The sequence below is a fragment of the Idiotropiscis lumnitzeri genome, chromosome 14 (assembly GCF_059441095.1).
Source record: "Idiotropiscis lumnitzeri isolate Australia: NSW breed Sydney's pygmy pipehorse chromosome 14, RoL_Ilum_1.0, whole genome shotgun sequence".
Taxonomy (NCBI): Eukaryota; Metazoa; Chordata; class Actinopteri; order Syngnathiformes; family Syngnathidae; genus Idiotropiscis; species Idiotropiscis lumnitzeri.
In genome coordinates this window covers 11,837,514-11,863,350 of record NC_142404.1, presented here as the reverse complement: position 1 = coordinate 11,863,350, position 25,837 = coordinate 11,837,514, and the positions used below count along the sequence as shown (strand labels likewise).

At 41.8% G+C, this 25,837-nt stretch overlaps 1 protein-coding gene across 2 annotated transcripts in view; it reads left to right on the top strand.

Moving 5' to 3' along the window:
• LOC148323491 (neuroligin-4, X-linked-like) overlaps positions 1-12,633 on the top strand; it is a 37,127-nt gene extending 24,494 nt beyond the window's left edge. For both annotated transcript variants that reach the window (XM_088314851.1, XM_088314850.1), the window contains 4 exons: positions 488-701; positions 2,382-2,506; positions 7,367-7,976; positions 10,135-12,633. In XM_088314851.1, the coding sequence (XP_088170977.1) occupies positions 488-701; positions 2,382-2,506; positions 7,367-7,976; positions 10,135-10,542 (1,357 nt within the window). In that variant the 3' untranslated portion in view covers positions 10,543-12,633. The remainder of the gene's footprint in view (positions 1-487; positions 702-2,381; positions 2,507-7,366; positions 7,977-10,134) is intronic.
• The last annotated feature ends 13,204 nt before the right edge of the window (positions 12,634-25,837 follow it).

Genomic DNA, 25,837 nt, shown 5'->3' with positions numbered 1-25,837 from the left:
AAAAAGGATCTTTGACGTATTTAGCCGTCAATGGTATTGAATGAGTTAAAAATTATTCGGATTCACCTTTTGCCATGTAGTTCTGTCAGTTGGTTCAAGTTCTGACATTGCCTTGTTTTCTTGACATCTGGCGATTTTAGGAGCTTAGCATGGAAGAAGCTTTGTAATAATACATTACCGGTCATGTCTATTTCGCTTGAGTGCTTATGGACTTTTTTGAATGGTAGTTTGTTACAACTACGTTGCCAAGCAACTGTTGGAAAAATGACTCAGAAATGACGCTTGTTCCTTCTGTTTCTCGCGACATGCGACATTGCAAATCGTTGACCTTCCACGGAGCATTTGTGATGACTTGAAGCCACCATATTATTCAGCTGTCAATTGGCTGACGCAAAAATCCATATTCTCATGTATTTAGTGTTGAACATTTGATTGATGAAGTCCTGAATGGATAACCTGCTGTGCCTCTCGTCTTTCTAACCCAAAGGTTCATGTACACGGACTGGGCCGACCGTGACAATGCGGAGACCCGACGGAAGACGCTGGTGGCGCTGTTCACAGACCACCAATGGGTGGCTCCGGCAATCGCCACGGCGGACCTCCACGCTCAGTACGGCTCACCCACCTACTTCTACTCTTTTTACCACCACTGCCAGAGCGAAGCCACGCCTCCCTGGGCGGACTCCGCACACGGTGATGAGGTAAGATAATACAGTAAAGCGGTGTCCTTATACAGAACTCTTTTTTTTTTTACAGAGCCCCGTGACATGGGGAATTTTTTTTTATTTTATTTATTGTGGCTACGATTCATAGTGGACAGTTAGATAAGCAAATCCAGGACACCATCTGTGGCCACATCTAAAGCTATACAATGGACAAAGACTGTGTGATTCAGTTTTATGTGCTATACAAAGATATTCTGAAAAGCTTCCCATTGCAAGGAATTCTTCTTACCTTGTGTCATTTAAATTCACTATTAGGTCGCTTCACCGGTGGCAGATCAGAGTTCAACTAAAAAAAAAAAAAAAAAAAAAAATTGGGTCAAAACCGACCTGCCACATACATTTTTAATATCACATTATTATATACCAGACTTTTTAAATTTACATTTCCAGACTACAAGTTTTAAAAAACTGAGTAGAATAGATTCTTACTGGGTGCTAGTAGCAAAAAGGCAGAATGTTAGCAGCTAATGGAGACGGACTGCGGCAGCATCTCCTCCCGCCCACCTACACGCTGCAATCCTGAAAGTGTGCCTGCACTCACAGCTTTCTCCTCGTCAGCTTCATAAAAATGTAGCTCTTTGTTTCGCCGCTGTTTTTACGACTCTATTAAACGGACCGCGCTTCACGGAGCGGACATGCTAATGTTAGCATAGCTGCAGCTAACGGGCCTGACGTGCCTGACTGCTCCTTGTGGTTGATCAACATAAATCTAGAAACAGAGGAGAGGTGCTGTGCTCATGGTTGCCTGCGGTAATAATCACGCTTGTGGAAAATGTTATCTATCACAGTGATAATAAAACTGGCAAACCGCAAATCTCTCGTGAGCAGTAGCACACTGTCAACCACGCTCAACCCACAGCGTGGAGATTGGATTTTTTTATTGTCGACGGAAGACTGAGGATGTGTAAAAGATTAACGGTTAAAGAGATTTAAAAGATTCAAAGAACTATTGGGGACTTTAGAAGTGCAGCTCATGATACCAAACGTGCAGAAAGACGTTTTTGCCTTATAAATTATATCATACATGAATGTTCAGGGTTCTTTTGAAATGTATTTTTTTATGGTATTGTTGTATGTACATACAGAAGAAGAAAGGTCCAAAAAGTTGTTTGAGAATTGGACTTTAATGCACAAAATGTAATTACACCCCCCCATTTGCTCTGAATTTTTTTTTTCGTCACTTGACAAATACTCCATATATTAAAAAAAAACAACTAAAACTAAAACTACTAATACTAGAAAAAAATAAATAAATTCCACTAATATATAAAAAAAACTGTTGTAAAATTGAATTAAAACTAACTGTACTAAAGTCAAAACAAAAAATCCCAAACTATTATATCCTTGTTACGCCCTCAAACACATATGTCAGCACACAGTCTGCGTGCTTCTGCGCCTACGTGTGGCTGTGTGAATAGTAGGACTGGATCTCGGTCCCCGAATGATTGGAGCCGACCTGTCACGCTGAAGATGAGTTTAGAGAAATGACTTTCAGCTCCCTGAAGCACGAAGACGTGTGTGCCTCCACTGACACTGTGACATCAAATTTTGCCATGAGTCATTTAAGCGTAGGTTTCCTGTCAAGAGAACCCATGTAACCTGTCGCACTAAAGCCCCCCCAACGACATCTTCGTGTGTGTGTGTGTGTGCATATAGGTGCCGTACGTTTTCGGCGTGCCCATGGTGGGTCCCACTGATCTGTTCAACTGTAATTTCTCCAAGAATGATGTGATGCTGAGCGCCGTGGTGATGACCTACTGGACCAACTTTGCCAAGACGGGGTGAGTGGTTACAAAAGCACACAGATGAGGGGGGGGCATCGATTTGCCCTCGGAGGAGATGTTGTGTCTTTTAACTGACTACAGCAAGAAGCCAAAAGACAAAAGCACAGCTTCAGCATTCCTCACGTCTATTTATATCAGCCCTCCAAGACACACGCATCCATTTGTAATTTGTTTAGTTTTTTTTAAAGCTGCAGTGCGGAACTTTGCTAGCCCCCCTTAGGCCAGACTACTGTTACTTCCATGCATGGGCGTATTTACTGGAGACCATTTTCCCATCTCAGCATAGCGGCCATAAAAATATTAGTGGATGGGGCGCTGATTATTACAATTATACTGGGTGTTGCAAAAAAACGTGACATCATTTGGAGTATAAATATTTACGTAACTACATGTCGGCAGAACCAAATGAAGCAGGTCTCAAAATACGTATTTGTCTAAAGACAATACATTTGAACAGATAGAGATTTTATCACCGATTTCATTAAGCTTCACAGAGAACAATATGCACCGCCGGTGACACAAAAGGTTTCCCTTTTTGTATTTCTCTTTGAATCTTTTGTACCGTGTCCAAATGTGCATTCTTGTTGGTGGATTTTTTTTTTCTCAATTTCCTTAAAAATGCACGCTGCACAGGCTTGCTTGACCTTGTTCGACAAGCAGTCTTTTTATTGCTCATAAATGTCATTCTTCAATCCTCACCCTGAAAACAAATGAAAAGCAGATTAAAGTAAAGCTTTATCATTTGAGTACAGATTGGCTCCGCATTTAGACTACAAAATGTACAGATTTTTTTTTTCTATGTCTAAAATTATATTTCTCACAGTTGTGAGATACAAAATTCAAATCACCACGTGGTTGAAAAGAATTTCCCTGGGCTCTCTGGCTTTCCCCTACATCCCAAAGACATACATGTCCGGTAATTGAGCACATTAACATGACCAGTTGAGTCAATTGTGGATAATATTGAATACCTTGTTGAATCTCAGGTTGCATGAGCAAAACAGAATTCTGTGAGTGTGTTCTTTTATGAATCATGCATCCATTTTATATCACACTTGTCCTCCTTAGAGTTGCGGGTGAGCGAGAGCATATCCCAGGCTCGGATGACAAGTTGGGCTAGTTGCCAGACAATTGCACAACACATACAGAATAGACGCATTCACAACTCCAGACAAACACAGTGGGAAATGGATGTCTACTGATTGCAATGTCCTGATATGACATTCAAATAAGAGGACTAAAATTCCCACCGTAGAATTGAAAATATGCCCCCACTAATAAAAATAAGGGAACAAATACACATCCATAGAAAAGCAAATAGAAAAAGATTTCACAGAGTGAACATGCTTGCTTGTGTGGGCAGATCAAGAGCAAATTTCTTCCATAAGAGAAATAAGAGCCGCGATTCCTGCTGCCTTTGCTCATAAAACCTATCACCTCGGCACATGAAATCATATTTTCTTTGTTGCATTTGCAAGCAGGTCAATAGCAAATGCTTGTTACACCACAAATAACCCAACAATGTGCAATGATGACTCTTATATTGTACAATACTTTTTATTTAAACCTACTCCATCTGTGCCCGTGTTGGGGAGTGCGGGGCACCACCAATTTGGTGAACGATCATGACTCAGATCACTTAAAAGACCTGTCATGTAGCTCGTAAGTATGATGCGACCGAGACGAGGAACATCATGATATGGATATAACGGCGAGAAGCCGGTCACTTTTCAAAATAAAATATTTTTCAGCCTTGAATAATAAATACTGTAAACCGCCTTTTTTAAAAAAAAAAATATTATTTTTTTTTATATCTAAAGTAGTCCGCATGCTTATGGGCCGCAGCCACATAACACCATGACTGTTGTCATTGTACAGTACGTAACAATAAGGTGTTGTTGGCTTAGCCTTATTCCCGCGCATGCCTCACAGACAAAGATAAACACTCCAAACAGTCGGGACAAGGTCACTCATAAACACACCAGGACGCGCGTCAGGGATGATTTAGACGCAAGACGTCGCACTGGCCCACAATGGCCGCCTCTTTTCAATGAACAGCCTGTTCTCACAAACAATCATTGCAGTGGAACCTCCAAAGATGAAAACAATCACTTCTCAAGCGCTTGTTGTCATTTCAAATCACATTTTTCCGCATCAGCAATAATGTAATGCAAATGTTTGCATCAGAACACGTTTACTTATTAACTGTGCAGGTGATGTTTTATGTAACGTTTGAACTTTCTTTCTTTCAAAGCATACAAGTAGCATTAATCTTGAAATCAATTCAGATTTCCTCATTGTTAACTCTCTGCTGATTAATAATAATAATAACAAGCCTTATACAATGCTACTACATTTATAATAAAAAGCGAAGTAAAATAACGTTTACGAGCATGTGCTTGGTAAAGTCGACACATTTCATTTAATTGGGCGCGAATTGAACCCCAACAGCAACAAACATTCCAGCAGCCTCTTTCCCCAAAAAGCAGTTGACTCGTATAACCGTTTTGCACTCGTTGATGAGCAGTCTTGGTTTGTCTTAACGACGTCCTGGTTCACGAGTGTTGATAATCATATAAAGAAATCAAAATTTCCGGTTCTGAAGAAAGATCATTTGGCTTAGATTTTGTAATACATGTTCATTACTTTATTTTATGTATTTATTTTTATTTTTTTTGTTTAAAAGGTTGATTTATTTGCAGGATGGATGTCATGACAATTTTCCTTTTCGTCATCACTGGTACTCTGATGAGTAATAATAATAATAATAATAATGATAATATGTAAAATAATAATAATAATTTTAATAATAATAGTAACAAGAATAATACTAATAATAATAATAGTAATAATAATAATAATATGTAAAATAGTAATAATAATAATAATAATAATAACACACGCAAAGCAGACACTCATTGAGTTTTCGCTTGTGTTTTTGTTGACATCACTCATAATTGTAGTTTGGTTTTCTTTTTAAGGCATATTTCCCTAGAAAGTAACTCCAAATCGTGCCTATGTAATGAGCACACAAGCCAAATATGTTATTGTCATATTGTAAACATGAACTTAATGTTATCCAGAAAGGAAAAAAGTGCGCAGTGATTTAAATCCACTGTGATGATAGCATCTTGAAGTTCTTCTCTGGCGTGCGTGACCGGGGGAATCCAAGACTCCTTTTCAAACCCCTTTGAGCCAAAGAGATGTAATAAAAGAAGAAAGAGACGTCATTTTTCATGCCTCCTTTCTCATATCACATGAAAATGAACTGCCACTTGCTGAAAAATGCTTCTGTAGATCCAATTTAATAAACTCAAAGTGGAAGAATATTAGTGGCCGGGGAAAATACACAAAGTCTCCGCATGAAAACGTTAAAAGTGTGACAATAGGGCCGCATAAGAGGACCTTTTATCTCTTTGCTCTGACACCGCGTACGAGATAAAAGCATTTGTTGAGGATTGGACTCTCTTTCAGCGCTCCAACTGAGTCGTTCCCAGTAATGAATCCGTTGGCGGCTCGCTCCACTGAGACCCTTGCAGACATTATGCAGGGGGGGGGGGCTTCATCTAAATCACAGCGGCATGTTGTAAGTCAGGACGTAGAGAATTAGAACACCGTTGACATGGCTGACAAATAAACAGTTCACCTTACCAGGTAGCTTTGGAAAAATTGACGGGTGACTGCAATATTTACGACCTTGAAACAGGTTGTGGCTGAAATGCTGGTAAGACTCAATACGAACAATAACAAAATCAATTGCATGGTAGCAGAATCACAGATGCTTTTGCTTTTTTTTTTTTTCCTAAAGAGTATGATCATTGTCTTGTCTTGTGTTATTTTATTGATTGAAAAGATGTGCAGCCGCTCTATTGATTGTACATGATGAGAGAAAATCCTAAGAGGTCCTGCGCGAGCTTGGGCTGAAAAAGTCTCAGGCGGCTCCCCCGACATTTGCTCGTGTGAAAACACATGAATGAATAATGTTTGAGTCATGTGATCGCACCCGTGTTGTGAGATTGAAATGCTAAGTGGATATTTGCCATGCCTTGGTTGAATTTTAATGCGGGGTGTTCACATGTGAAGCCTTGAAGTGGATTTTTTTATTTGCTGAGCCATGACAAGGAAGGATGATCACATTTTTCATTCAAGTTGAATTCATGTTGTATTAATAGGCGTGATAGAGACTTCTACAAATTGATTTTTCTTCATGTTAACGCTTGATTTTGTCCGTCTGTTGTACCACGTACGCCTAACGACATTTTCCTTTGTCTTGTTTTTTTTTAAGTCAAACTCTACTACCTTGGAAGTATTTCCATTTGTTCGCAAGGTTGCATGAAAAAGAACCACAGAGCTGTTCGATAATGTTGTCTTTCGTTTCTAAAAAAAAAAAAAAAAGTAATAGAAAATGACAGGATCAGAATGAAACTTTTTAAAGTCAAACAAGCCGATCGGGTGCAGAAGGTTGTCATTCTAATAATATGAGCTGTAATTACATGAATCAATAACAACTATTTTGGTCTAAAGAGCCTGTCTGCTCCACTTTGAGTGAGTCATCAGTGGCGTCTTTCAAGAGTGGTTAAGGCTTTACGGGGAACAGACAACTGGCTAATAACTTTTTGCAACATCGTGACAGTTCTCTTTTCGAAACGTTGGGCTTTCTTTAGTAAGGGAATGAAAGTGAACCCCTGTCATCGCTTCTGTCTGTAAAAAAAAAAAAAAAAAAATGACGAAGGTTTTGCTTGTATTAACTCATTTACTGCCATTGACGGCTAAAGACGTCAAAGATCCATTTTTTTGTTTTTTTACTTTTGACTATTGAGTCTATTGTTCCTTAAATTTGAACGTCTCCTTTTCCAGGGACCCCAATCAGCCTGTTCCACAAGACACCAAGTTCATCCACACCAAACCAAACCGGTTTGAGGAGGTTGCCTGGTCGAAATACACCCCAAAAGAGCAGCTCTACCTGCACATCGGTCTGAAGCCCCGCGTCAGAGACCACTACCGAGCCACCAAGATCTCCTTCTGGCTCCAACTGGTTCCTCACCTGCACCACGTCAACGAGCTCCTCCAGTCGGTGTCCTCTTTTACGCATAGCCCCTCTCCGCAGGATGACACCCCTTATTCATACACCAAGCGCCTCTCCAAGGGATGGCCTTCGAGTAGTACCCGCCACCCGGGTTCCCAAGGAGGTACGCAACAGCCTCCCGAGTCGGCCTTAGGACAGGGCGGAGGTGAGAACGGAGTCCACGTGGCCAGCGAGGACTATTCGACGGAACTCTCCGTGACCATCGCGGTGGGAGCTTCGCTGTTGTTTCTCAACATCTTGGCGTTCGCCGCTCTACTCTACAAGAAAGACAAGAGGCGGCTGGAGCATCGCCGGCCACGTCCGCTCCCTCCCCCGCGGCGAGATATCACGGCCGCGGATGTTGCCGCTCATCTTCAGGGTGAAGGACTTATGTCATTACAGGTGAGTCAGCATTTTTTTTTTAACACCACGTGACAAGTTCATCTTTGTGTTCAATGGAATGATTTCACCTTGATCTGGTCATCATTCTTTTTGGCTTGTGGATGTTTTTTTTTGCAAGGAACACAAGCTATGCTGGAGGAAAGTCTCATTTGGGTACTAAATTCCATTGCACTCTCTTATTTATTTATCTAATTTATATATTTGTCTGTATTATTGTTGTATTGAACTGGAGAGGGGAGCCCTCTAATCTCGTTGCACACTTGAGTACAACGACAATAAAGGGATTTCTAATTCTAATTCTAATTCTAATTTGTTTTTGTTGTTCTTCAACTCTGTTTTTGCAGAGAACAGACAGATCGCTGTCAATCAATCATAAGACTGCTGTCCCGCTCCAACTTTTAACATATTTGCAACCACAAAAATAGACCAGTTTTGAGCACCCTTTATCATTCTTGAGAATTGAAACTTGTCGTCATAATCTTAGCGCATAAAGCACACAAAAAAAAAAAAAATAAATAAATAATCAGGCTGATTTTAAGCTTTCCAACCAAAGTCAGCAAATGTGATGTCCAAATGGCATAGCTGTGTGTTAAGACTGACAACAAGAGGCATTTACTATCAAATATGCTCGTTGTTGTGTGAGACACGAACTTCATGGGCTCTGGACCCAGTGGCCACGTTATTGTGTCATTTTCAGGAATGTGATTAATCAAACAATTTCATTTGAATGAACACAAAGTCACGTGAGGGGTTTGTGCGTGATTATCTTTATGCTTCTTTCGTCAGTGGATCAGCTGCCATTGGAGCACATCTGCAAAACATAGCTTGGCATTGAAGCGAGAATTGTGTATGTGTGTGCGTTTGTGGGTCTGGGCACATGCGCACATGTGAGTTGAGTCCAGGTGCCTCATTTGGTTCCCGTTCAAAGTCATCTGTGGACTATTTGGTCTGTTGTTTGCTCTGTTGGTTGGCTCGCACGTGGTGTTAGCGATTGCTAAATGCCAGATTACCTTTCGAACCGACATGCTCTGCTGATTGCCGCTCAACTGCTTTGTGTGCTCTTCATTTGGAGTATCCGTCGATTATTTTCCCCACCGGTACATCTAGTGTGGGAAATTAAAATCCAACAGGGTCTTTTTTTTTTTGTTCCCATGAGCCAATTATCAACGTGATGTTTGCGTTATTTATAATTGTGGCTGCCTGAGGAACATTGCAGTAGACGAACACGAGATCTATTGAGTTCACATTTTCTTCCATGCTTTTAGGTTTATTGAAGACTCTCTGGCGGTGGGGGTGGGGTTATTTTTTTTGTAAAGCCCTATTCTCGTGTCCAAGTCTAGCGCGAAGCGCAGGCTAACTGCTCGGTGGAATTTTCTTTCCTTTGGTATTTGACTCGATTTTGACAGGCGCGGTTAGAAATGGGCGTTTGTTTGAGGGAACACAGACGACTTGATTCTCGGCCAATTGAAGCGGCTCCCCTCATTGCCTTAACGTTCAGTGCAGGTGAGGTGTGCGGTCTACTTGGCGGGAGCCTAATGAGCTTGCTTGCTGGAGTCTATGCAAGACATCAGCGTGCACAAAGTATGTTTACAAGGAGCTGCCAAAAGAAGTGTGAAGTTGGCCGCTGTAAGATGAGCTCTTGGAGACCGCCATCCAACCACGGCTCGTGTGTGTGTGCGTGCGTGTGTGTGTGTGTGTGGCAACACATCTAGATCGACAACAGCTGTACTTACAGTCATCTATTATTTATCTTCTGTGTAGGAGGACTAATATTAGTGCCGTACTGATGAGCTGATAGACGTGTGAGCATATCCCGTAAACATCATATCTTTTAGTTGGCCAAGGTTATCACACCTATGGGAGCAGCACAATGGCAATTCAATTGTATGCAGTGTAACAAAAAATGTATTTTTTTTTTTATTTTTTATTCTATGCAATTATGTACAATAGTACAATATTATGGAGTGTGATTTTTCCTCCTCACAAACAACATTTAGTTTTTTTTTTGTGTGTGGGTGGTCAGATTGGATTAATGGTATTTCCATACTTTTAAACGGGAAAACATGATTTGAAGATTCCATCGCTCTCCGTTTTGAAAATCTACTCTTAACACTGCTTCGATTGTTTCGGGATTAATACTTGGATCGATGGTTTGCAGGTGAAGCAGCTGGAGTCGGATGCGGCGTCAGCCGACGAGAGGAACAACACGCACCACCATCACACCTTGGACACGCTGGACGCTCTGGACGGCTTGGACACGCAGGACATCTACAGCACCCTTGACACTGTGCGCCTCACGTGCCCGCCCGACTACACCCTCACCCTGCGCCGCTCGCCCGACGACGTCCCCCTCATGACCTCGCTCACCCCTGGCTCGCTACCCGTGACGCCGGGCTCGCACCCAGTTACCCCCGCCACGCCCATGACCCCCATGACGCCTGGGTCGGTGGTGGCAATGAGGATGGGCCACCCCCACCAGGGATACATGCACCACAGTCCGTATAGTAATACGCACTTGCCGCACACGCACATCTCCACGCACACACACTCTACCACGCGTGTATAACCGCAGAAAAAAAAAAATCTTGCCGCCAGCGGGACATAATTATAACACACATGCTTACACACACACACACCTACACACACGCACGCACACACACGAAACAATAGGAGACAAATACCTCTACTAATGACCCTGCAGGATTGTTCCAGATGGAGAGACATAGCAGTAGGAGGAGACAACAGCTGTGTGGGAGCTAATGAAGAAGTAAAGATGCACTCGGATGGACGGCAGCTTTGGATATGACACAATCGTTCTAGGTGGCGCTCGAGTAGTCAGCAGCAGTGGACCAACTGGCGCATCTTCGGATATGATGAGCTGTGGACTAACAATTATTCCGTGCAGCGTAGCAACAACGATCAGTGGTGGAGCAACTTGTATCTGGCGCAGTTTTGGATATGACGCCACCTCCATGTTCTTGGCAGCTCTTGAGCAGCAGGTTAGCTTTGGACGACGATTTCTTTGACTGGGAGTGTCGAGCTTAAGTTGAGAAGATACAGAACTGACCACACAGAGAGAATAAGAAAAAGATTGAAAGAGGGAAAGAGACTTTTTGGCTGTCCTCCTGAACAACCTGTCAAATGTGAATGTAGCATTCTTTTTCGGTTTTTCAAACAAAACAGAGATCTGCCCCCGGAACGAGTTAAGCTGAGGAGAACATCGAGAGCAGGAAGGAATATATATTTAAAAGAAAACGACCTTAGCTGAAGGGAAAGTAAGAGATTGTGACTTAACCCAGAGGGATATATTGTACCAGCCCTCCGAGATGTTCCGCTCGAGCATCAATCTAACCAGCTATGTGTTCAACTACTGTAAATAGAATGGAGAGATGATATATTATGATTTATGGCATTTACTTGATCTTGCATTGACTTATTTAACCACATTATTGCTTTCATTTCCGATATTACTCTATTATTGTATAGATGTCCTGAATCAAGGCTGGTTGTATGTCTCGCTCGCTCACCTACTTTAGTATTTAAAAGGCTTTATTTGCTATTTGCCATCATTTCAACGAGTCTCATTGTAATCGTCTCAGTCGAGTTGTTTCGTTGTCGAAATGATGGGACAGCGTCCTGGCTAATTGTTGGACCACCAGGTGACGAGAAGGTTTTGTGTAGATAATGCAACATTGCTAAGATGACCAACCGCCATTAACAACGCTTTGCCCTCCTTCCTCTTCGTCAGCCCTCAAATTCCTAAAATTGTCCAATACAGTTGAGTTATTTCGAAGGCTGGTTGTTGAGGCGTGGAGGGGGAAAAAAAAAAAAAGCAAATTAAAATTCTACCTCCATTGCTCACACCATCGAATAATTACCAAATATAACTATTAAAATCGTATGAATTACTACAATAATTAAAAAAAAAGGGAAAGGTAAGATTTTTGTTTTTCTTAAATTCATATTTTCTCACCAACCGCTTCCACACAGTAGTAGTTTGTTAGATGAACTTGTGTTTAACCAACATTAGCAGATAACTTTTGCATTAAAATTAACATGATTGCATTCTGAAAAAAAAAAAAGCAAAATTCAAAGCAAAATAATTAAAGCCATCCATTCATTTGGAGAACAAGTCACTTTCTCGTTTTGATCCGTTCCGTTATTATTCCTAATTATGTGGCCCAAAACTGAAAAAGAAAATATTGAATTTAATACATTTTATTTTATCACGCAGTTGCAAAAAATAAAATCATCCTGGATCCAGATGCACATTTTAAGTAGTCAATTAGTCTAATTTAGAAACGTGTTTGTATCCGGATGATTTTAGGTCATGGAATCACATAATGAAATACAATTGAGTCAGTTCAACAAAAAAATGTTTTTCAGTGTATATATTGCAAGGAACCGTAACTGTACGCTTGATGGCCAATCAGAAAAGCAGCTGATGATGATGGTGAAGTGGAATTCAATTTAATGTCAGAAATGTATATCATACAAGTATTTTTAATATGATGGTGATTGAAAAAAAAAGTTTTTTAATGTCCTGCAATAATTTCATGGCGTTTGAATTTTGAAATTTCAACATGTGCTCTATAAAATCTTCTAATTTAAGCTTTTCACTTTTATTCTGGAGAAAAAAAAAAAAAAAAAAAAAGAATCCAAGCATCAATCAACTGCTTGTTATTGAAGACTTGGAATAATAATCTCATGCTGCGTATTGTATTTTGAACATTTGAAACGCCGTTGCAAGGGCCGTTTTTGAATGAATTCGCCATTCTTTCAGCCAGGCTTCAGCGTCTCGTGTAAATCATGACGTGCTCTAATTTGGAGAGATTTTGGAGGTTATCCAGCTGGCTTCACACAGAACGCTTAAGGGCTCTTTTTGTCAGTTTGCGTCACCGCGTTACGTTCTCAAAGAAATAAATACACCGAGTCATGTCGCAGAAATGATGCTGTTCTCGTTGCTGCCACTAAAATTGACAAAAGGGCCAGTCATGTCGCTGTTTCAAATCTAACCGTTTGCCAACCTGCATTTTCACTTCGGCAACCCTTTCACAACCGCAGCAACTTCCGTGTTGTGTTTTTCTTTTCCGTACCCTTACGCAAACCTCCATTCTCCCGACCATGTCACTTTGCCACACTATTTAATCCCAAATCCATGAGAGATTTTGGTTAACTGTCAGTCAAACACCTGGAAATGAAAAACACTGTAAAATTTTGGATGGCAAAATAAGTGCTTTTGCAAAAAAAAAACTAACAAAAAAAAAAATTTAAACAAAAATCCCACTGAAAGGACAGTGACACGGGTGATTGAGTAATATTCTTTTTCATATTGACTAGGTGGATGGCTAGATTGTGTCAAAGCATTAAACATTTCTGCTGCATTTTTGAAAAATAAAAATATCAATATTTTACAATTTATGAGCTATTCAAATGTTTTGTATGTCTTGATTTGGAATATGATTGTCAATGCCTTTTCTGGTTTTTGGGAGAGTTTTGAGTTGATAGGTGCATCTAAAAAACAATTACAAGTAACATATAATTGCGATTAATCACATTTTTCAACTACTATTTATGTGAAGCTTGAAACAGGTATTTACTTGAATAATATTTTGTAATTAATGTAAAATCAGCAAAAATGAAGTATATTTGAACTCAAAGACTGTTCTAATAGCTTTCTTTGATCCTTGAATACGATCTAAACAGTCATCTTTACGGGCATTTTCCTTAGAAACAATTCTCAAAATGTTACGTTTCGTTTTGCCGACGAGCATCACACTCTGGCAGAGTTGGTTTGCAAGGCCCAGTGGTAACTTGAGCAGGGCGTTTTGTTCTGAGATGATGTGCAAAAGATATAGCGCCAATATGGTACAGTATTTGAATTTGGCTTTGCAAAGTATTCAAATTATTTTTTAAATAAAATTTGAGTTAACTGAGTTAAAATATTTAACTGTGTTAAAGAAATTCGAATTAATCTCAAGTTAACGCATTCATTTTGTTTTCCCAGCATATTCTCATTTATTAAGATAACCATTTACACCACCGGTAACAAACCAAAGTCCCGCGGGCCAGATCTGGTCTGCCACGCCATTTCATGTGGCCCCTCAAAGCTTGTAAATGTCTGCTTGCCAGTATTTTTCATTATCCGTCATTATTTAAAAAAAACAAAAAAACGTACAAACTTAACTTGGGTGTGCCACCTCTGTTTTACGCCGTATTGTTGATCGATGTATGCTGTTAGGCCTGCAAGAGTTGTCAACAGTATTGATGGAATAGTACTGGAAAGGAAGTGCTGACTTGGCCAAAAAAGGTTAATTATTCAGCCTATCATTCACTATAAATCGGACTAATTAAGTAAAAAGGCCTCATAGTGCTCACATAACTTCCACTCATAAAAAAACACTAATAAACTCCACCAAATAAGGAAGAAATTGCTGCGAATAATGGAAATATCTCAGCACCTGCCAGCTGGCTTAGGAGACCCTGCAAGATGTTGAAAGAACCAAACCCATGGCCCACTTCCAGACCGGACGGATGTCTTCAGTATTGTGTCCATGACACTAATCCCATCAACTCCATCAAACCGGCGTTAATGTGATTTACAGAAGGCAGCGGTTCGGTTCAAGTCAAGTGCAGGTGATGGCATTACACATCAACACTTGCACAGAAGGACCCTGAGAAAGTTCTTCTCTCAGAAATGATAGATGCAGAATCACTCTAGGAGAACTATAATGTTTCATCTCCAGGCATAAGACACCAAACAAGGAAGCTAGCAATTGAAAAGGGACCAAATGAGAGGTCTTATTGGCCACACACTCCGCTTCAAAATACAGGATCGCCGCTCCAGAACCCACCAGTGCCTATTCATTCACTGCAGGAGGTGACGTAGAGGAGGGAGTTCAAGATTTTTGGACAAATTGGAGAGAGTGGACACAAAGACAAATTGTCTTATTTGAGTTTACTACGCCAGATTGAAGCTGGAACCGAGAAGGGCCATACAGAGGCTGAAATTGTGGAGGCGGTGATCAGAGCGGTCAGTCCAGGGCTTCCGCTAAGAGACATGCTTGAAATCAAACGTGGGCTAACTCTCACAGCACTTCTTACAATTCTGAAGGGTCATTACAGAGTGGACAACTCCACTGAAATTTATCATCAACTCATAAATATTTCCCAAGAACCCAGAGAGTCCGCTCTGAATTTTGTGTTCCGGGCTATTGAGCTAAAAGAAAAACTGCTATGGAAGGTGACTAATGAGGAGACAGAGGAGCCACCATTCAACGCCAGTTCCTGCGCTCCATTGGAACTGGACTATCAAGTGACTCAGTAAAATTTCACATACTGCCTCACCTCAGTGTCAGGACTTTGACAGACGAAGAACTGATCGAGAGGGTGAATGAGGCCTCAAAAATTGAAAGTGAGAGACAAGAGAAACGTAAGAGGCTCACTGGTGTGAAACGTTCTGGAGGTTCAGTCCGAAGTCCAAACGGAACCAGTGCCGACCCAAACACCTAGTAAGGTGAAGGAGCCCCCCTCGGCTGTGGCAGTCAAGGCGGTGAAGAGCAAAGAGACAAAGCCAGACAATGTGAATGCACAGCAGATTATGGAGGAGCTCAGAGCAGAAATGAGGCAGATGTTTGTGACAATGATGGAGGCTAGTCCACAGGCAACACAGACAGGACGAGAGAGAGGCTGTCAAAAGTGCAGAGATGAGAAGGCGGGTGAAAACTGCTTACACTGTTTCAAATGTGGACAAGAAGGCCATTTCTCTCGAGGTTGCAGAGTACAGAGAGCCCCGGCGGGAAATGGAAGGGGACTACTGAGGAGGGACCCCCAGTAGTCCGACCAAAAACGTCCCAACCCAAACACTGCAACCTATCAACCTCGCTTTGGCCAGATTCCAAACAAACAGAGGAAGCAATGTTAGCTGGGAATGCTGTTCAATATTTGAGTCCAAAGCATCAGTCACGTCTGGTGAACCTTGTAGGAAGGCGATGTATGGTGAATTGTTTCTTTGACCAGCAGCCAGTCAAAGCGCTGTGGTACACTGGTGCATAGTCTAGTATTGTGAGTGATGCCTGGAGACAGAAACACCTGCCTTACACGAGGGTTCGGCCAGTGACGGAGCTCTTGGAGGAGGAAACACTCACGATTCTTGCTGCCAATGACACTCAAATACCTTTCATTGGCTGGATTGAAGTCCAATTCCGACTAGATAATGACACTGGCGTGTCCGATAATCTACAAGTACCAATGCTTGTATCGAGTGACCCAGCAGTTGCCAGTGACCCCATCATAGGCTACAATGTCATTGAGACTATCATCAACGGGAACAAATCTACAACAAGTGAAGGAAGGAAGCAGCTGGCGCACAGAGTGAGTAAAGCTTTCCAAATAAATGTGAGAATGGCGCAAAATGTGGTGAAACTGATCCAAAATGCTCCTTCAGCACCAGCATCTGGTGTGGCCTGCACCGGTACAACTAAAGTAACGTTACCACCCAACCAGGTCACCTCTGTGTATGTCAGAGCAAAGGTGGGCTCACAAGGTAAGGGCCAAGACATGCTGTTTTCTCCTGTGCCGCAGCATCTTTCACCACAGGGTGTCATTTTCAGTGAGGTGTTGGTTCGAATTCCGCACACAAAAACAGCCATGTGGCCATCCCAGTGACTAATATCACGGCTCACGAGAAGAATGTGAGGCATTTGCATTGAATGACGATGATGTGGGATGCATACCTTCTCTGAAAATGCACATCACGCTCCACGACACCAGCCCAGTACAAAAGACCTATACGTCAGTCCCTAAACCGCTCCACAATGAAGTTAAACAGTACCTCCAAGACTTGCTGAACAGAGGTTGGATAACACCTTCAAGGTCACCTTATGCATCACCAGTGGTGTGTGTCCGCAAAAAGGATGGCAGTTTACGGCTTTGTTGTGACTACATGAGCAAAGTTGCTCAGTTGTTGTTGAATCTCTGAATTCAATAAGCTTGGTAAAGCCAGTTAAAGCGGAGAACTACATTTTTGTACAGATTGTGTTAATATATATTATATAAATAAACGCTTAATAAACTGCAGGACCCACGTGAAATGATGCGGTGAGCCAAATATGTCCCCCCAACCTTGACTTTGACACCTGTGCCTTCAAGGTTTTTTCTTTTTTTTTCCCCTCGCAGAGAATAAGAAACAGTGCTTAGAAGAGGCTTCTCTCTAAATGTGAGAAAATGAGCCATGCTCGTGTTCCACATAACAAAGTGTGACATCGTGTCCTCTCCTGCTTTCCAACTCGCCAGGGGGGGGTAAAGAGAGACGGAAACAAAAGAGGTGGGATTGTAAAGCGACAAATAAAAAAAGAATTGAGGCAGAAAATATTGAGATGGGAGGAGAAGTGGAAAACGCAAGACGAATGATAATGGGACATGGGAGGGAGAGCAAATGAGATCATGTAAAGGAAAGTAAATAAAGGACGCATGTGAGGAGGTGCGCAAAGGAGGCGATAGATAGCGAACTCATTAAGGAATGGAACACAGCCTGCTTGTTTATTGGCTGGCCGCCTCCTTGTACTTAATCACTCCTGTCCAAGTCTCTCTCTCCCTCACACACACACACACACACACAGCCGAGCGGCAAGGGTGCTTGAATCATTTCCAGTGGCCTGTGTCACTCTCTTTTCTCCCTCTCCCTTTCATTTCTCCGCCGTTCATTCCGTAGCGGCCGCCCGTCTCCTCTTCCCTTTCGTCGTCTTATCTGACAACCTTGAGATGATCTTCATGCCGTGGCCGCCTGCGAGGTCGCAGCTCCCCTCCATTCTCATCAAGCCTCCTCTCTCCACTCTGCTGCTCTCAAAATTCGGTCCTTGTCGTTCCCCTGCCCTCTGTAACCTTCTCTCTCTCTCTCTCTCTCGCTCTCTCTCTCTCGCTCATATTTTGGTACTGCACTCCATTTCTTTCCCTCCCACCACTCCCACTCCTCCTCATCCTCTCAGTTCTGTCTTCGCCGCCCTCCCCCACCCCCACAATCTCATTTACTTTGCTGTGCTGCCTGCACTTTTTTTTTTTTTTCCCATCCTTCAGTCTTTTTCCCTCCACAAGAGGTTATGCAAGGTTGTCTTCATATGCGTGCTTGCTTGCGCTATGAGCAGCGTGGGCCCGTCGCAGACACAAAGCAGCCGCCTCATTAGCTCTCCTCGGTGCTTCATTGCCTTATTTCTTTTGTTTCTATGGGCGTCCACCTGTTCGTTTAGACAACTAACAAATGAGCGAACATCTCCTCTGGGGCGTTGATTCTGAGCCTCGTCATTAAAGCAGTAACTCTGCCGGTCCAGCTGAGGTCAGCATTGTTTCTAATAATCCTAAAGGGGCAGGATTCCTTCATGGGGGGTGAGTTCATGCAAATGTTCAGTTTACCCAAAGTACGCCTGTTGCTAAACTGTGATGCAGTTTAGCCACTTGTGTGTTGTTGCTTGAAATGCTTCTTGGTGTGTGTAAATATTCTATACAGTAGACTTGAGCTCAGAATGTTTCACACCTGGGGCAAAATTAGTTTTAAGGGGATTTTTTTTTTGCGTGCGTCTTTTAGCTGGAAATGACTCAAGAAAGGGGCAAAAGACGAATACGTTTTGCTAAACAAACACGCAAAACATTACTTAACAAATCAATAATTGATTTTTATATTACTCAACTACTGTTTTTATACCAGCCTGTTTAGAGAATTTTCACCACCATATTGCCATATTGAAAAAGGTTCCCCTTAGTGATAATTAATTATTTTTATTAGTCTGAGCACAAACGGTGGAGCAACACGTTGACAGATAATACTACAATACTCAGAGACTAACACTAACAACATAAGGTCTTCAGTGATAAAAGGATGAAAATCATCTCTTATATCACCCTCCCCTTCAATTCTACTGCATCCTCCAAATTTGTTGTCAGCGCGAAAAAAGTTGACACCTACCATTGATTGGACAAAAATGGTTTGCTGTCACTGAGTTTGCTTTGCTACTGGTTTTCTGAATCAAGTCTGCACTGCACATGAATGGACTAGTCCATTGCATGAGAAGGGAGAGGGGGAGCCCTTGAAATCAATCATGATAGATATTGATGATTGACATTTAAATCTAAGAAAGCTTAATTACTGTAATCATTTTTACGAGACATTCAGGCCCCTGCATTTGCATAGCAGTAAGTCTGATTTTTAGGTAACTTTTGCAATCTTACTTTAAACATCACATCAGAACAAGAGGACTTCATTTGCGGACTGCCTACAGTGTGATCGTGTCCCCAACACACACGCTCACACACACGCACACCAAATCATAAACCCGTGCAAAGTGAGCCCATTACGAGGGTGTGAACAGGCTGCGATTGTGTGAGGAATAAAATCAGATAATGTGACACTCTGCAGCCTCACGGCCTGTTTGTATTTACATCCAAGTCAGTCCAATTATTCACACAGGTTCTCACTCTGCTCATTTGCAGCCCCGTGTCCCCAAATAGCCTTGAAAGTAGTCTAGCGGGTGCCGACTTGTCACCCAGTGTGTCCTCGTAGCACCACCACACTGCATTTATTCAGGCTGCTGGTGTTTATTTAGCAATGCAAGCACGTCTCCGTATCCTCAGTGGGCTTCATTTCGATTTTACAGTATACGAGCTGTGAAGATGCTGACGACCCACTGGGAGGAGCACATTAATGCAGAGAACATCTAAACCTTCCCATTAGTGATGGTGAGATGAAGCTTCTTGAAGCATTGCAATTGGTTTGACTCGTGTGTCGAAGCCTCAAAGGTGGTTCAAGCCCCTCTAGCACTACCAAGTGGACATAAAGTGTATCGACATGCAAGGAAGAGGTTTTCTTGATTAGGATTGTACTCATGATGACATGAAATTGACATGGAAAAGGTTGAGGAAAATGCAGTAATTGAGTTTTTTATTGTTGTGAATAAAAATGTACTCAAAAAGTCTTCTCGTTCATTTTTATTCAAAAAATTATTTTTTTATTTTCGAGCAGGTGTGACCGGAAGTGACTTCACGAAACCGGAAGTGACGTCACAAAACCGGAAGCGACGTATTTTGCCCGGAAGTGACGTCACGAAACCGGAAGTGACGTATTTTGACCGAAAGTGACGTCGCGGAACCGGCGTATTTTGACCGGAAGTGACGTCACGGAACCGGGAGCGGCGTATTTTGACCGGAAGTGACGTCACGAAACCGGAAGTGACGTATTTTGACCGGAAGTGCCGTCACGAAACCGGAAGTTGTTCAATGTTATTTACTTCCATTTGAAATGATTTAAAGTCATTCAGTTTTCATATTATTAGCTTTCATTTAATATCATTCAACTTTATTCACGTTGATTTACGTTCACTTCCATTAATCACTGCCTTTCCCCATTTTCATTCGATGTCATTCACTATAATTCAACATTATTCAATATTTTTCAACATTATTCAATATTTTTTTCTATTTCATTCATGATGATTCAATATAATTCACTATTATTCACTGTCATTCAAATCATTACATTTCATTCACTATGATTCAAATTCATTCAACCTCATTCAATATTTCAGAGTCATTCAATTCAGTGTCATTCAAAATCATTCAATGTCATTCAGACTCATTCAAAATCATTCCACAAAAAAGATTCCAGCCTTTCCGCCTTCACACGCAATTTCTCCAGGAATTGCATTTTCTAGTTGTTTTTGTTATGGTTAAAAATAAAATGTAGAGATCCGAATTAATCCTTTTGTTGATTATTATTCATTAATATAATTAAATAAATGCATAATTAATTGATTGCAAATAAAATATACCAATTTGTAAAAAGATAATAAACCCCATAAACCCTAAGCCCCACCCTACTCTAATCTTAACACTAAAGTCACTTAAATACAATCTTGTGTTAAATGGAAACAGAGTTTTGGTATTTATCGATGAATATTTCAGCAGCCCACAATGTTGTGTCCATGTTTATGTTCTGGGGAGTTACAGAACGCCGGTTATTGATGTTTCGCTGCAATTTTCCAAAATAGCCATTCGGGTTTTAAGTTTCTCATTCAACACAAGTGGCTGCCGTGCTATCAATCTCCGGGTAGAAACTGCATCAATGTTGTGCATCTTGCCAAAGAGCTGATACTGTCTGTTTTTACAGACTTGTGCATTAGATATCGCCTCCGTCCTCATCGCTCAAATCAAATGCAAGACTGTGGTCAATCAAGATTCACATCAGTCCACAAAAAGTTGGTCAATATCAGTGAGCAGTTGTCAAGCAAAATGCACCGTCAATTTTTAAATCATTCACATTTGGCCAGGTTCATAAGAACACTTCTCTGTGAAACCAAAATACCTGCAGAAAATTCACACAAGGAGAACATGCAAACTCCAAAGCCAAGCTTAAAACCCAGAAACTTCAAGGTACCCGTGAGAAGGTTACATTCCCTTTCACACCGTATAAAATGGTACTTTTGACGAGGGCGCTGCCTTTGCGCATCCAAAGTCACGACTCTTTATTTCGGGACAAATGGCTGAGACTAGTCTGACCACGGAGGCGTAAAGACGAGACAAACGCAACCACTTATCCTGCTCGCCCGGCCTGCGCACTTTGTGTACGCTGACTCACTTGACAGATACAAGATTGCGTTCCACTGAGACTGCAGTCGTCCTCGTTTTATCGGCATCGCTGCAGACCTGTGCACATCTGCATGCATTTCTCTGTTCATGCATTTCGAGCGTGTCTGGTGTTCGGCTCCCGCGGTGAACATGTGCGTACACACTTTGTACGAGAGGATCTGCGAAAACCCGTTGTGTTACATAAAGTACGTCCAGGTGTCTGTGAGCGGTGATGTAACGCGGGTTGGCGGACCCGCAGTTAGGCGACCAGCACCTCTCACTTTGCTCCTAATGAGATGATTGAGCAGCTTTGTCGTTGGACACGGGACAAATGGTCGTGTTCAAACGAAATCCTATACCCCGTCCTGAGAAGCAGATGAAGAAGAAAAGCTACAAGCCTGACTCTCAGCGGTAGCAACACTCAAGCCCACACCTCTTCATTTTCGATTGCGATCACAAATGTTCCGAATGAACTCGGAATCTAAGGTGGACGTGCGAAACGCAAAGCTAGCAGGGAGGTTGCGATTGATGCATTCTGTCAAGCAGTGAGCCACTGAAAGGGCTACTTAAAGACAAACAGATGTTAACGGGTTAAACGTGTGTTGTCATATCTTCCGCCATATCTTTCATGCTCCCTTGACCCGATGCTGCTTTCAATTACAGTGGAAGGGGGAGGGGGGGGAAACACGCAAAGCTTTGCTAATAAGATATAGTCAGTGTCTACACTATGGCAGTGGTCTCAAAGCAGCGGCCCGCTTCGGGCCACTCAGATGAAAGAAACAAAAACCTGCAGTTGGTTTATTTATTATTCAAGCCTGAAAAATATTTTGGTAACATTTTATTCGAAGTTTGTTATAATCATGACATGACGCCTGTCATAAACATGAATGAATCCTTATGACAAATGTCATAAAGTGTCATTCGGTAAATTATGTCACTTTTCATACATTGAGAATAATTTACAGAATGACACTTTATGACATCTGTCATAAGGATTCATTCATGTTCATGGCAGGTGTCATGATTATGACAGTCTTATGAACAAACTTCAAATAAAGTGTTACCAATATTTCATTTTCAAAAATCTCTCCGTTACATTGGAGTCTTTACACATGTCATGATGCTAATCGTCTCGGACGCATTACGCTAATATTAAACCCATAAGCTAGCAATATGACTACGACCACGTCCGAAGCCCCCTTAGCACTGAGAACCCACCTCGCCTAGGCGGTCCGCCCAAGTTATGGATTTGTATGAACCGGTTCACGGTGGAAAAAAGGTTAGGGACCACCGCATTATGGAACCTCAAAAGTGGAACACGATTCAGTTTTGTGTTGCTGCGATGCATATAAAATGACTGCGATTGCTGCCCAACACATGGCATTACATTAGATCGCAAGAAAAATGCAAATGGATGGTGACTACATTATACAGCTGCGGCTTGTAATTGCCTCTCGAAGCATATGGGACAGCCTTGGATATATGCAAATACCAAATACCATTGAAAATGTTTTGACACGATACACGATGAAGTAGTCGCCCTGCAGCCTTCTAACCCGGTGCCAGCAAGACGGTGGGCGTATGTATCTGCATATATTTCCCACTGCCTGAGCCGTCTGTATAAGCAAAAGAACAAAAACCAGAGCCTTGAGATACATGTTGTGAACTCTTACGCCAAGATCCTCACAGGTTTAATGTTTAGAAGAACTATGCGGAAATGATTTATTTAAGTGAGCCACTTAAGAGTGGATCACGTATGGGGGAAATGATTATTAATAATTAAACAGCTTTTACACCTTATTTTGACATGGCAAAGCCAAGCAATAATTTTTGATGCTATACTCCAAGCACGTTAGATTGCGTAGGTCACTGGTGTCAAACTCAAGGCCCGGGGGCCAGATCTGGCCCGCGACCTCATTTGAAGTGGCCCGCGACGGGCAAATCCTGTGCGTCAACTTCCTGTTTCTAGCAACATTTTCTTTCACTTTTAACAACCTTGAGATATGAGATTTGAGATGTATTTGTTACCAATCATTGAAGTATTGTTGAACAAACAATTACCGACTGAATTACTGAATTTGTTGCGTGCATGTGATAACGTAAGATGATCATGCAATTATATTCCCAGTCATAACGGCCCTCTGAGGGGAAAACCATAACTACGATGTGGCCCGTCCACAAAAATGTGTTTGACACCCCTGGCTTTGGTAAAAAAAAGAAGCTTGGCAATGTGGTGTCACAGAGGTTCATTTTTACAAATTCTCTGGGACAAGGCTGTCAAAGCATGAGTCATGACATTTGCCCAAAATGGACAATGGACAACAACATGACACCCGTGAGACCGTGCAAATTTACCGACAGAAGCAAAAATCGAAACCCACGATGGCACAACTTTGACAAAACAAAGTATGAACGAGGATATGGACTCATGGTTAGCTTTGTTACGCTCCTGACTTCACTTGAAGAAACCTCACTCCCAAGTTGAAACATGCAACAAATGTATAGTTTGAGGATAACCTCTCCATGGGATTGTGCGTGTGTGCAGCCGGAGAAATAGTATCTTTATTGAGGTCAGGTGTCAAACCCATTTGGCCTCCCGTGCAAAGGTTAAATCCATATCCCTCTCCTCTTTGATGTTAGGATGCTTTAGGTGTCCTCCCCCTCCTGCAGCAAGCGAGGAGAATGCCTAATTTTCTCATCTCCCGTCCGCGCTGCCCTTATGGCCCCTCATGACTGCCACTCTTCTGCGCTCGCCTGCTTTATTTCCTCTCCCCTGCTCGGCTCAAAGTTGAGGCTGGCTTGAAATGAAACTTGGGGAGGGCGTTGTGATGGGCGCAGCTTTTGTTACAGAGGACCAAACATGTGCAATAATTGAGTCCAAAATGAGTCACAGGCTGGCCAAATTTTGAGGTAAACACTTTTTGTGTATAACACTAACAGGGAAAAAAAAAACATTTTCTTTTTTAAGGCACACCTTTCTGAAGGATTCCGCTAACATTGAGCATAAATTGGGACCATTTGCGACTTGTAGCTTTATTATCATGTTTATTATGATTATCGCTATTTTATCGGAATATAGACGATAAGGGCCTATGACAAATAACTCCAATATATTTTTATTCAAATTTATGTAGCCATTGAGCATATGATGCTAACATTTAATTATTTTTTTTTTTTTTAAACAAATCGAGGGAGATATGGACATTTGCCTTGACGCTGTATTCATCCGAGATTCTGCGATATAGAAAGTAAGTCCCAACTTACTGCACGTTGCATTATTGGAAGAGTTCCATCTTGTTAACGTCTTCCCCTGTTGCCACAAATGTCCTGATGCATTCCCACCTAAAAGCATCGTGCGAGCGAGTGCAGGTGCGTCAAGGCTGGTCCCAAAACAGGTGTTGTTGCGTATGTGTGTGAAACTGTGTGCGTGTGTCACCTTCAGTCAAGGGCTATGTTTTGACTAAAGGCTGTGTTTTAGTTCCAGCTCTGACATTAGCGGCATGCAAAGTGCCTCTCAAAGTACAAAATAGCGCCTTTGCTGCCAAGAAAGCCCCCCCGACGATCTTCCATGTGTGCAAACAGCCCCGCGTGTATGCATAAAGATCAAACAAACGAATCAGTGTGTCTGTTTTTAATGTAGTATGGATGACACACTCGCTATAGTGACAACAAATAAGCTCCCTCCACAAGCGCTATTTTTACTTTAAGAGTGTGCGTGTGCGTGCAAATGTTCAAGCACATCTTACTTCAGCCACAAAGCATCATACAATTGTGACATTTGGCTTCTTGTGCATCCTTTTTTTTGCTTTGATTTTTTTTTTTGTGTGTGTGTGTTTTATGCCCACTGGCTGGAAAAGAACACAAAAATATCCGCCGCTTCCCAAACTGATCCGAATCCTCCCTCGGTCTGAGTTTCATCTTCAATGATGCAGTTTAATCTGCGCCGCGCTCTGTCAGGAAAAATGCGGCGGTAATATTTTAGGTCAAATTGATCGAAAATTGCTTTTGGGGAGGAGCACAAATTTAAAAGATAGGATCCAGTAGAACCTACAAAAAAAAAAAAAAAAACACCACAATCCTTCCCATTTGTTGTAATCTAATCTCATTTTCCCCATTAGGATCAATTACAACTGGAATTAAAACTGCAAGCAGCAATGAACGAGCACTTTTTTTTTTTTTTGCATGGAAAATCCTTGAAATGCTGCGATTGGCTGATGACCGGTACAAGGTCAAATGAGTCAAACTTTGAC